General features: G+C 47.2%; 1 protein-coding gene across 1 annotated transcript; it reads left to right on the top strand.

Annotated features, from left to right (window-relative positions):
- Positions 1-2,993: 2,993 nt before the first annotated feature.
- MINAR1 (membrane integral NOTCH2 associated receptor 1) lies at positions 2,994-12,655 on the top strand. Its single transcript, XM_054388245.1, has 3 exons — positions 2,994-5,291; positions 6,760-7,014; positions 12,458-12,655. The coding sequence occupies exons 1-3, from the start codon at positions 2,994-2,996 to the stop codon at positions 12,653-12,655; spliced, it is 2,751 nt and encodes a 916-aa protein (XP_054244220.1).
- The last annotated feature ends 287 nt before the right edge of the window (positions 12,656-12,942 follow it).

Genomic DNA, 12,942 nt, shown 5'->3' with positions numbered 1-12,942 from the left:
TTCGCACTTGCTGTGCACTCACACCAGAAAGCTGTTTGTGAACAGCCAAGGGCTGAAGAGGAAATGATTCCAACTTCTAGCTGGCTTACTTTTCCTCAAGGCCTAAGTCTGATTTTGCAATCTGCCTTTTCAATTTTCACCTCAGTTGAGCAAATTGGCTGAATTCCCACCACAGCAGGCTCTGCCCTCTTCTGGTCACCCTCATGTTATAGCCTGTGTCACTTCCCTGTCCTCTCACTGCTTGACAGGTGATCACCACCTCCCAGGCTTGGGTCTGGGAGCAGAGAGACCCAGGCTGTGCTAAACCAGGTCTAGTAGAGCTCTTCTGCTTGAGATCTGTGCCTCAGGGCTACTGCCTTATTGTTTGGGTATGGATTGGAGTCACCAAACCTTGTCAGTGATAAATAAAAGCAACGTGAGATCTGAGGGTGTACAGGGCTCCCACTCAACTTGTCAGCACTCAGCACCTTTGAAAATGAGGCTGCACCTAAGTCATACTGGCTTCAGGGCATTCAGAAACCTGAACAAGTTAAAACCTCTGATGGGAATGGTATGCTGAGAATGGCTTGGTACAAACCAAAAAGATGAAAGAAGCTGCACCTAGGATGTCCTCACTGGGATGAGAGAGTGAAACCAGAAAGACAGGGGACAAAATGGGTTTTCACAAGTATGTCATTGCAAAGTGGCTACTGGTGTGTTTCAGCAGGAGTGTGAGTGGGGAGAAAGCAGGATGCTGTCAGCCTGGTGCAGAGCATATATCAGGCTGTGAAAATGCACATCCAGGTGAGGGGGTTGCAAGAAGCTGTGAAGTTCCAAACGGGAGGAGATAGCTGCTTTTGCTGGTATGCAGCCTGGAGGTGACAAAAAGCCCTATTTCCACTCTTGCCCCAAATGACAGATTTAGAACATGCAGAAAATTGCCTTGCAGAGCCAGGCCCCTGGCAGCTGGCAGAGTGTCCGAGCCCCACCTGTGATGTTTACTCTGGGAGTGCTTGGTGGTAGGTGGCAGGGGACCTTTTTTTGGTCTAACAGTGACATGTCAGAGGACTCCAAAGGCAGGCTGTTACAAAGGCTGTGCCTCTGAGCATTCACTGTTTGTGAAGAGCCTCCTCCAGCTTTTAGCATTTCTTCCTGGAGCCCAGCGCTGAGCGTTGCAACATTTTTTGCTCTCTTGTCAGCTCACAGAAGAGTTTTGCTGTTATGCATAATAGAGGATCTTTAAAAGCAAACATACATGTTGTGGAGGTGTTGGAAAATCCCTGTAGCCGTTGGTTTCTGACAGCACTGTTTACAGTCACAGAAACATTCACGTTGCTGCTGCTCAACTTCTGATCATAGGCAGTAGAAAGATGCTACTTAAATAGACAGCCAAGTCTGCATGGAGACTCATTTCACATTCCCATGGGTGACCTGGTGGCTTCAGTTTTTCCCTTTTGGAGGTGCTGCTGTGGTGTTGGCTGCAAAAGCTGTTGTGTGATGGCTTCTGACACTGGTGATGAACACCAATGTGTCACGTCAGGGCAAGATGAAAGGCTACAAGAGAGGGAACAGGATACCTCTATTCTTGGATTAGTGCTCAGGAGTCCTGAGGCTTTTGCCTGGAAGGTGACTTTTGAGATGAGAAATCAGAAACCCTGCAAACCTGACCTTTGTGCCTTGCCATTTGGGTGGATATCCTGCACCTGATGCAGATGAAGAGACTTGTGCCAGGGGTCACTGAAGGGTGGGAGGGAGTGAAGGAAGATGTCATATCCTTTGGGGGAAGGGAAAGTATTTTTGTCATTCCTCTCAGTAAGAATAACAAAGTGACCAAGCAGAGGAATTGGCAGACTGCATCATCCCGTGCTCTGTCTCTCCTGGTAGCCAGCAGCAGAGACACCAGCAAGGATATTCACAGTAGGCAGATGAAGAATAATCTGCTCCCCCCTCCACATCCTTTCTTAATCCATAATAACTAGAGGGTGGTTTCAGCTCTGGAAGGTCAGGGGGTTGTTTGCCAGTGTTAGCTGTGCTTCTCCAGCTATTCTTGTTATCCAGATCACTGCCCAGCCTTTGCTACCCACCTCTGCCCTATCATTTTGGGCTGGTGAATGGAGCTGCACTCCCTAGGTTGCTCTGGGAACACATCACTAAAGAGGATGTTCTCTGTCCTTGATATTTCTCAGTCCTCAAATCCACCCTGATTGGCAGCCAGCCTCCAGCATCTGCTGGATTGGTTTCAAGTCTCAGTGGGAATTTTTTTTTGTTATTGTTGTTTAACTCTTTCTGCTCTTTTCTAAATTTTGTACTTTGTAGCCTCACAGAGGTTTTTTGCATGGGACCAGGCAGCTTTTTCACTCCTGAATCAAGCTTAGGAAAAAGTGTCATGGTACCCAGAATAGAGGAGAAAATAATGTTTTAAAACGAGCAAGATGGTAATGATTTGCTCAGACAACTTCTAAAAGCACATCAGAAGTTTATTGTCAGAAGAGCTTCCTGAGAGCCATTTGCAGTCAGATATGAAAGCAGCTGGGGTTGTCATGGTGTGCTAGATCATGGCTGGTTAGGCTGGGGCTGGAATTATTGCCAGTTTGACATGTCTGCACCTTCTGCCTCTCACAGGTTGGTCAGGAATTCTGTGAAAGCTCTGTAGCAAGCTGGCTGGGGTTGTATAGCTGCCACCAGTTCTGCCCCTCCAAAGCTTCTGCTGTTTATTCAGTGCCTCACTTCAGTAGACACTGACATAAATGAGCCTCCTTGGGTGAAATCCTGATTCCATTTAGGTATTGGTTTCATTGATACTAGGATTACAGCCTGGAGTTTGGAAGCGTGAGGATGGGTTATACAAACCAGACCTCAGCTGCATGGCTGGAAAGTCAGGTCCCATCTGTGGCTGAATTACAAGGTCCTGAATATTACCTGAGGGTGACTGACAATCTTCCTTGTTTGCTGTTGTGTGTTGCTGTAGGAGTGGAAGACAGTTTCCGGGCTAAACCACAAAATACGCCTAAGCCATGGAGTCCAACCAGGAATCCTCACTCTTCCTGGTGAAGATCTTGGAGGAGTTGGACACGAAGCAGAATACTGTTTCTTACCAGGACCTCTGCAAGTCCCTGTGTGCAAGGTTTGATTTATCCCAGTTGGCCAAGCTCAGAAGCGTGCTCTTTTACACCGCTTGCCTGGATCCTAATTTCCCAGCGACTTTGTTCAAAGACAAAATGAGATGCACTGTAAACAATCAGCAATCAAAGAAAATCATGGTTGCAGCAGATATAGTAACAATATTCAACCTCATCCAGATGAATGGGGGAGTGGCCAAGGAGAAGCTTCCAGTTGCAAGGCAGAAAGTGAAGAAGAAAGAATCCTTCGAGTCCTGTAGGTCCGACACAGAAATCTGCAACGTGGCAGACTGCGTGCCCAACTGCGAGCTGAATGAGCAGGACTTCAGCAGGGGCTTTCCAGTCAGGAGGGCTTCAAAATGCAGAAAGATGGACTGCAAAGACTGCCAACAGTTTGTCCCCTCCTCAGAACCCAACTTTTTGCTGGGTGTGAATAAGGAGATGAAGGGCAGGGCTGCCTCTCTGGACAGGCTGCAGGCGCTGGCGTCCTACTCCATCGCCACGTCTCCGCCGTGCGAGATGCAGAGCACCTACTTCCCCATGAACATTGAAAATGAATCCATTTCAGACCAGGACTCCTTGCCTATAAGTGCAGGCATAAAAGAAACTTTCATTGCAAATGACGAACCCTTTGTGATGCAGTCATGTGTCCAGAAAAGGAATATATTCAAAGAAGATTTTCATAATCTGATTACAATATCTCCCCACTTAATACCCTCCAACAAAAAGCCAGAAGATGGACACAGGGAGCCTCAGAACAGGAAAGAAAGCTCTAAGCAGGCTTTCTTCAACCACAGCTTTGAAATGCCATACAGCAGTCAGTACTTGAATCCAGTTTATTCTCCTATACCAGACAAAAGACGAGTGAAGCATGAAAGTTTAGATGATCTTCAAGCTTCCACGTATTTCGGCCCAACTACTATTCTTGGGCCTCAGGACACCAAAAAGTGGAGTGGGAAGCCCACCAAGCAGACTGCCTGGCCAGCTAAGAGCTGGAGCTTAAACACAGAAGAGGTACCTGACTTTGAACGGTCGTTTTTCAACAGGAAGCAGTCTGAAGAGAAGCCGCGGTACCAGCCTTCCAACAGCCCTTCTCCGAACTTCCCTTCGGCTGACCGGCACCAGTCCTACCTAAACACGAAGGATCAGCAGCCAATCATGCAGGCCAACTACGCTGTGAAGCCCAACGGGCATAAAGCCAAGGAAATTCCTTCCATTCTAGATGTGGAGAAGCATGAGCCCATCAAAAAGTTTAAGGATAAAAGCATTAATTGCACTTCCGTTCAGATCCTGAGCATTGACAGGACCACAAGCGTCGGGACGCAAACGGAGCAGCAAGCCCTGGAGCACAAGAAGTGCAAGGATTTGTGTGGAGCTGGCCAAGGCAAGTACGGAGAGAGGCACTCCCTGAAGCACTCGGATGATGACTCTGAAATTGTGAGCGATGACATTAGTGACATCTTCCGGTTTCTGGATGACATGAGCATCAGCGGGTCCACAGGAGTGATGCAGTCTTCGTGCTACAACAGCACCGGCTCCTTGTCCCAGGTGCACAAATCAGACTGTGAGAGCTCACCCGAGCACAACTTGACCAAAATCTCCAACGGGAATGCCTGTGGCAAACTGGAGAAAGTGGCCCGGGCAGAGCTCAGCGGCACAGATGATGAACTGAAAACGAGCGTCTGCAAATTGGTTTTGAGGATTGGCGAGATAGAGAAGAAGCTGGAATCTCTCAGTGGTGTCCGGGAAGAAATCTCACAAGTCCTGGGAAAACTGAGCAAGCTGGACCAAAAGATCCAGCAGCCAGAGAAGGTCAGTGTGCAGATAGACCTCAATTCTCTGACGAGCGATGCTGCGTCGGACGAGAGCAACTCCCCTCAGATCTTTCAGTGCCACAACGCTCCCCATGCAGGCAAACTGGAGAACAATCCCGAATGGTGCTGTTCGGATGCCAGTGGGAGTAACAGCGAGAGCCTTCGAGTAAAAGCCTTAAAAAAAAGTTTGTTTACTAGGAGATCCTCGAGGTCCTTAACGGAGGAAAACAGCGCCACCGAATCCAAAATCGCCAGCATTTCCAACTCGCCCCGAGACTGGAGAGCTATCACTTACACCAACCAAGCTGGCATCACGGAAGAGGAGATGAAAGAAAGAGATGGAGGAGAAAATAAGGACTGGCACAGGAAGTCTAAAGAGGTAATTTCAACTTGAACTCGCATAATAATAAGTACTTAAAAACAATCTGGCGACGAATGTCTTCCTTAGTCATCCCAAGCCTGGGGCTATGGCAGTGCTTTGCCCTGCCGTTTAGTGCTTGTCTTCATTGTTAGCACAATGGAAGGGGTTTGCACTTATAGGTTCTTGCTTGGCAGCTGCAGTGTGGTCATGCTGTTGCTCAGAAGCTTTGCTCTTTTGTAGAGGGAGGGGATCATGGTGTGGCTGCCATCTCTGGAGGGTGATGGTGTTTATCGTCAGTGGTGAGACGGTGGAGGCTGGGTAATTAACTTAGTGAGAAAGGTGTGGGGGAAATGGAAAGTCTCCAGCGGCTGTTGCAGAAGGGATATTTTGAAACTGCATTGTGATGGCTTTTCTCAGGGAAGCGTGTGTGTATTTAACAGCCAACAAAATAGATTCAGGGATTCAAATCCCTCAAGAAAAGAAGCCTTGTATGTGTTCCACGAGATGCTGGCTGCAGCTGTGCTCTCTGTGTATCTGACTTTCATGGCCATTTAAATGAGCCTTAAGCTTCCCATTGTGGAAATGCAGCATCACTGTAGTCTTGTTTTGATAGGTCAGAAAAACTCCACCCAAGCCTCTCAACAGCTGCCCACTGACACCTTCACAGACTGCAAAGCTATTGTGGCTGTCCTTGTGCTGGACTCTGGTTGCTCTCAGTTGCACTTGTGTGTGGTGTGGGAAATTGTTTCTGTTTCATGGACAATGGAGCAGGTTGGGGGTCCTTGAGCTCCCCTGTTGATTGGCACCACATGAGAGACATCCTGTGCCTCCTTGTGGTGGGGAATGAGGGCAAAGCTTGAGAAAGAGGTTTGATGGAAGTGTAGTTGGGTGAACAAGAAAACATAAACCACAGGCTATTAGTAGGTTGCAGAGCAGGAAGTAAGCCCTTAGTAAGCCCAGACCTTGGCTTTCCTGTATATTGATCTTCCCAGGATGAAATGCTGACTTTGAAAGTCCCTTCCTCATCCCTGCAGCAGACTGTAGCTGACACTGAACTGGTACCATGGATGATGGTGCTGTGTCACAGCATGCTCCCTGGAGGCTTCTCCCAAAGCTTTTTCATGTTAAAATTTGATCTCTAACCAGAAACCTAGAAGCCTGCATGAGTCTCCCAGCTGTTTCAGACTAGCCAGGCTTTTCTGCATGTCAGGGTCATGTCCAGAACAGATCTGTAATCTGTTAACAGGACAGACTCTGAATTTCCACTGCTGCATCAGTTTTATCTTGTGGTGAATGTGGAGCTGTGTCTCTTGGAGCTGGCTGTGAGCAGAAGACAGGCATATGGATTAAAGTCATCTAAAGCCTTTGTCATAGCTGGCACCTTTCTTTATTATAGGGTGCTTCTGGAAGGAATATCTCTGCCCTTTGTGTTTAACCCCCTCATAGTCCTGTTTCTTCTCTCAAATTCTTTTGAACCCTATTGCAGGCAGACAGGCAATACGAAATCCCACAGCCACATAGACTCTCTAAGCAACCAAAAGATGCTTTCTTGATTGAACAAGTCTTTAGTCCTCATCCCTACCCTGCATCCCTCAAGTCACACATGAAAAGCAACCCTCTCTACACGGACATGAGGTTGACAGAGCTGGCTGAAGTGAAACGTGCCCAACCGTCCTGGACCATAGAGGAATACACAAGGAATTCGGGGGATAAAGGCAAGATTGCAGCACTGGATCTACAAGTAAGTCCCACTTGATTGATTTGGATGGCTTAATTGTGAGTGGATGTTGCCAGAATATGTATTTAAAAGGGATTTGGTTAGCTCAGGAAGGAGCTAGGCAGGAGCTAGGCAGTGCTGAGCCTCTAATCTTGCTGATCCCTACCCATCCTGGCCAGCAAAAAAGTATCACAGCCTCACAGTATATCAGAGGTTGGAAGGGACCTCAAGAGATCATCAGCTCCAACCCCCCTGCCAGAGCAGCATCACTTAGGGTAGTCTGCACAGGAGTGCATCCAGCTGGGGTTTGAAAGTCTCCAGAGAAGGAGACTCCACAACCCCCCTGGGGAGTCTGTTCCAGGGCTCTGTCACCCTCACTGGAAAGAAGTTTCTCCTCATGTTGAGGTGAAATCTCTGTTCAAGTTTGAACCCATTGTTTCTTGGTTTACCACTGTGAACCACTGAAAAGAGCCTGGCCCCCTCCACTTGGCACCCACCCCTCAGCTATTGACAGACATTGATCAGATCCCCTCTCAGTCTTCCCTTCTCCAGACTAAACAGCCCCAGGGCTCTCAGTCTCTCTTCACAGGGGAGATGCTCAAGTCCCCTAAGCATCCTCCTGGCTCTCCCTTGGATTCTCTCCAGCAGGTCTCTGTCTCTCTTGAACTGGGTATCCCCAAACTGGACACAGGATTGCAGGTGTGGTCTGACCAGGGCAGAGTAGAGAGGTGGAATGGGGAGGTTTCATTGTTGAATGGTGCTCCTTGACAGCTTGGTGCTCCCAGCTTGCTTTGCAATGGAGAGATGTCTGCTAAGTCATCGTGGTGTTAGCAGCTCTAAAGAAGAGCTGAGGGACAAATGGGTGTGGAGATCAACTGATCCCTAACTGTAGCAAGACAGTGGTGCAGGAGCTGGCACTGCTGCTGCTGCTTCTATCCTTGATCTGTCTGGATTATTCACAGAGGATGAGTGTTAGGGCTTTTGTTTTATTTTGTTAGGAACACAAGACATAAAATACTTGGAGAAGATGTTCAGTCCCGTGACTGTTTGTGAAACACATGCCCACTGCAGCTTTGAAGTTGGAAACCAGAGTCATGTGAGGATCAGATCAGCTAATGGTGTGTCTTGTTTGCATGTTAGTGTGCAGACTCTTCTGAAAGAAGCAGAGCAGAGCAGGTTGCTGAGGCAAATTCACATTTGGAATTTAAATGTTCCCAAAGTGTGGTGTATTTGAAATCAAAGTCCTTGGCATGTAATGGACTGCTCAGCCTCAGGACTGAGTGCCCATGTTGGGTACCCTGTGGTGGGCATGTGTGTGCATGCTCCAGAGCAGAGCAAGCTGCCTCAGCCAGTACAGGCTTGGCAGCAGTTGGGGTACATTAACCTGCAGCTCAGGGCTTATCAGCACTGTGCTGGCATGGCTTTGTGATCAGCAGTCTGTGTGGTGCAGCCATGCTCAAGCAGGGAGCCTGCTTGTCTCCAGAGCTTGTCTGCCAGAGAGGATGATGTGCAGGAGGCTGAGACTTCCTGCTCCACATCAGCTCTTGATGGCTCAGCACCGAGGTACCTAACTCAGCTCCAAACCCATCAGTCTAAACCCTAGGGAGAGCATCAGGATGCTGTGAGAATCATAGAATGGTTTCAGTTGGAAAAGACCCCTAAGATCATCAAGTCCAATTGTCAACCTAAGACCACCAAGTCTCAGGACTTGTGCTGTGCCTCAGGACCCTGTGTTGGCCACTTTGGAGTTAAAACAGTCACCCACACAGTGAGACTTCAGCTCCCAAGAGTGTTTGTGCAGGAATCTCTGCACAACGAATTCACCTCCTTGTTCTGCCCATGAAAACAGAATCACAGAAAACCTCTGGTTGGAAGAGACCTCAAAGATCATCCAGTCCAACTTCCCTGTCCTCACCAGCCCTTGCTCCTTGATGTGGCTAGAGTGGACTCATCGTGAAAACAAGTATCCCAGGGACCAGGCTGCATCTTGCCTTCTTGCTGCAAGGAGCTGCTTGCTCCTTTTTGGGTCATAAAAGCTTTAGAGGGCTTCCTAAATTCCTACCCCTGGCATTGCAGGCTGCATGCTAGAGTACGACTAGGCTAAAAGAAGTTCCAGCAAAGCATCCCTTACCTGCTGCAGAGAGGCAACAAGGGAGGTGACATTTGGGAGCAAAACTCTCCTGGGAGAAGTGTTCTCCATCTGCTCCTTGCAGAGCTGTTTTGTTCCCTGTAAGCAGCTCTGCACCACTGTGAGCAAACCACAGAAATCAGCTTATTGCCATCATTTACCTTTAGGATAAAGGTGATAAAACTTTACTGTTTTGATTCTGTCCCTCCACAAGAACTGTCAGAATTGCAGCTACTCTGCAAAGCCCACGTCTAGACTTCATAAGAGAGCTTACTGACAAACTTAAAACACAGAAACAGACTGATGAGTGGTGGGGTTTGGTTTTTTGTTTGTTGTTTTTTTTTTTCCCCAGTGATTAAGTTTGTTAGAACTGAAAGTAAATACATTATGCTTTAATGAACATTCCTGTGTCTGGCAATGAAATGGGAAAGGAAGCTGATTAACAGTAATGGGACTTTTAAATAATGCATCTTCCTTCTGAAGCAGTTAAAAGGTCAGAAAGGGCCCAAACTGTAATTTTCTTAAAGCAGAGACTAGCTGTCTTTGGAGGGTTTTCTACCTTTTGTTTATTTAAAATGCCTCCTGGAACTTGACAACCAGGTCTGCTGGGCTTTCCTGCAAAAAAAGAAACTGCAAAACTGCTCAGGCCAAAGCTTGTCCCAGATGTAGGCTCTGTGTCTGATGATCCACTGGGACGAGGCATTGTCAGGCTATTTACTGATGCCTTTAGAGATGAGGTTGCTGATCTAGAGATGAGGTTGCTGATCTGCTTTGCTGGAGTAGGTCATTTAGAGCCCAAATGGTACAATCTCAGACTCTGCTAATGCTCTCCCCTTTCAGCTTGATAATACTATCCTAGAGATCTCCATTAAATAATCATAAAACCATTGCTCAGTTTAAATTGTTTATTTCTGGGGTAGGTATAAAAAAAAGCACAACTCACTTCTTGTAGCTATTCTACACGTACAGCAAATGCTGCTGTCAGGCAAAGCAAGGTTTCAGCCAGTAGCTTGTGGCCACAGAATCTGAATTAACCAATTAAGGGCTTACCCAAATCCCTTTCAAATCAGCTGGAGTTTCTTTGTGCTGAGTCCAAGAGCTTTGGACCAGCTCTGTTATGAGCCCAGAAGTGGTGCCTGTCGAGGGATTCTCACTGCACCATTTCTGTGTGGAATCATTTCTCATTTTTTAAAGGAATGGCCTTTTGGAGCCCTAGACACAAGAGGCAGCTTTGAGGAAAAGCTGTCGTTTTTCAAAATGTTCTTTCTGCTTTATTCCTTTCTCTGCTGGTAAGTGCAATATAATGCCTGCTGCTTGGGTTTCCCACATTTGCCTCATTTTCCCTAACAGAAAAGATGAAAGGTGAGGGGAAAAGAAAAAAGGCAGCAAGATGTAAATGCAAAGCTTGAAGAGCTCAAATTCTAAGGAAGAAATAAGGAAATAAAAGAAAATGTTCAGATGGAGACACTGATAAAGTTCCCTGGGTTGCCTTTAATTTTCTGACCAATTCAGGTTTCCCTCTACTTTCTTCTTTTTTTTTTTTTTTTTTTTTTCTGGTTACCTGTGTGGTGTGGGCAAATAAAGCCTTCAGCATACTCATCAAATCACCTCATACCCTTAAAATCACCTCTAATCCAGAGAGACTCAGTCTCTGGCAATGAGCAGAGTGTTGCCTCCCATAGAAATAGAGGTTGTGTCATTGGGGTTAAATGATCCCAGCTGGGGAGATGGCCCAGAGCAATCTGTTGTCCCAAGTGTCCAGCCCCCCGTCTCCTCCTGCCCCTAAACCAGCCAGCATCATGCATCCAGGTGATTTTTCAGAAGGTGGGGCTGGAAGAGGAGCTTGAAGCTGAGGATCACTTTGTTCTGGGTGAAAGCTGGGGAGGGACTTTTTAGGATATCAGGTAGCGACATGACTAGGGGGAAAGGAACAAAGCTGGAAGTGGGGAGATTCAGACTGGATGTAAGGAAGAAGTTCTTCACCATGAGAGTGGTGAGAGCCTGGAATGGGTTGTCCAGGGAGGTGGTTGAGGCCCCATCCCTGGAGGTGTTTAAGGCCAGGCTGGATGAGGCTCTGGCCAGCCTGATGTAGTGTGAGGTGTCCCTGCCCATGGCAGGAGGGTTGGAACTGGCTGAGCCTTGTGGTCCCTTCCAACCCTGACTGATTCTATGATTTCATGGAAAGCCACTCACAACCCCCCCTCCATGAGGTTCTCAACTCCTTATGCCTGTGGTTGTGTATTCCCACACGGTAACCAAGGGCTGGTGTCCCCAGGCATGGCCAGGCAGGAGAGCATCTACAAACTGCCTGTCCAGAGGGACTCAGTGCCACATGGGGCTGGACAACCTCACCCTGCAAGAAAGTTATGGTAGCAGAGTTAGGGTTAGCTGTACAAAATACAGTGCATGAGGAGAGGATGTTAAGAGCCCTGGAGAGGATGTTAAGAACCCTTCCCATCAGCTGGGCTTTAATAATTTAAAGAGCAGGAAGATACTGCTAGGTGCTGGCATCTCTGCTGTCTAGCAGATTAAAGAGATTTTATTTCCATGCCATCAAGATGATGAAGTTTCTGGCAAATGAGAGGTCTGTGAGGGATTTTGCAGCAGAATTTGTTGTTGCAGGAGCTTATTTTTTTGCAGTATTTTGTTGCCACTGTTGTCAGCCCTGTGGAATTGGGACCAGGAGTTGAAGGGATGCAAGAAGGAGCTATAACCCGTTTTATCCTGACAGCAGACTCAGGTGCAGCTGGGAGGCCTTTAGGCACATCTACTTTGGTTATTTATTTCATTAAATATAGAATGGCCTAGGCTGGAAGAGACCTTAGAGATCATCTAATCCAACCTCCCTGCCATGGGCAGGGATGCCTCTCAACTAGACCAGCTTACTCAAGGCACCATCCAACCTGGCCTTGAACATCTCCAAGGAGGGGGTATCCACAATCTCTCTGGACAATCTGTTTCAGGGTCTTGCCACCCTCATAGTGAAGAATTTCTTCCTAAGTTCCAATCTAAACCTATTCTCCTTCAATTTAAATCCATTTCCCCTTGTCCTATCTGTGGGCACTCTTGTAACAAATCCCTCTGCAGCCTTCCTGTAGATTCCCTTCAGCTATTGGAAGGCAGCTCCAAGGTCCCCCATGGAGTCTTCTCCAGGCTGAACAACCTCAGGTCCCTCAGCTTGTCCTCATACCAGAGCTGTCCCAGCCCTTGGATCATCTTTGTGGTCCTCCTCTGGACTTCTTGTTCCAACAGATCTCTGCCCCTCTAAATGCCAGATCGCAGACAATTAACAATTGTTTTTTTTCTTTCTTTCTTTTTTTTTTTTAATTTTATTTTCAGACTCAAGAATCTTTAAACCCCAACAACTTAGAATACTGGATGGAAGACATTTATACTCCTGGCTACGATTCCTTATTAAAACGCAAAGAAGCTGAGTTCAGAAGAGCAAAGGTTTGCAAGATAGCTGCCCTGATAGCAGCAGCAGCTTGTACAGTGATCCTGGTGATTGTGGTGCCCATTTGTACCATGAAATCCTGAGCCTGTGGACAGAGCCCTGCCTCCCAGCCCCCTGTTTCTTGGAGAGCTCCTGCTGCGTTTTCAACGGCCGACTGCAAGGCTGTTAAGGGATTTGCTGAGGAAGAACATTCTGAAGATGGAGAATGCTATAAAAACCATAGGCAAAACACAAAACAGCTACAGAAACATTCTCTCTCTTTTTTTTTTGTTTTGCTCTTTCTTTCCCTTTCTTTCCCTCTTTCTTTCTTTCCCTCTTTCTTTCTTTCCCTCTTTCTTTCTTTCCCTCTTTCTTTCTTTCCCTCTTTCTT

Source organism: Indicator indicator, chromosome 16, assembly GCF_027791375.1.
Source record: "Indicator indicator isolate 239-I01 chromosome 16, UM_Iind_1.1, whole genome shotgun sequence".
NCBI classification, from domain to species: Eukaryota; Metazoa; Chordata; class Aves; order Piciformes; family Indicatoridae; genus Indicator; species Indicator indicator.
The sequence above is the reverse complement of the archived record's forward strand: the minus strand, read 5'-3'. Positions and strand labels throughout refer to the sequence as shown.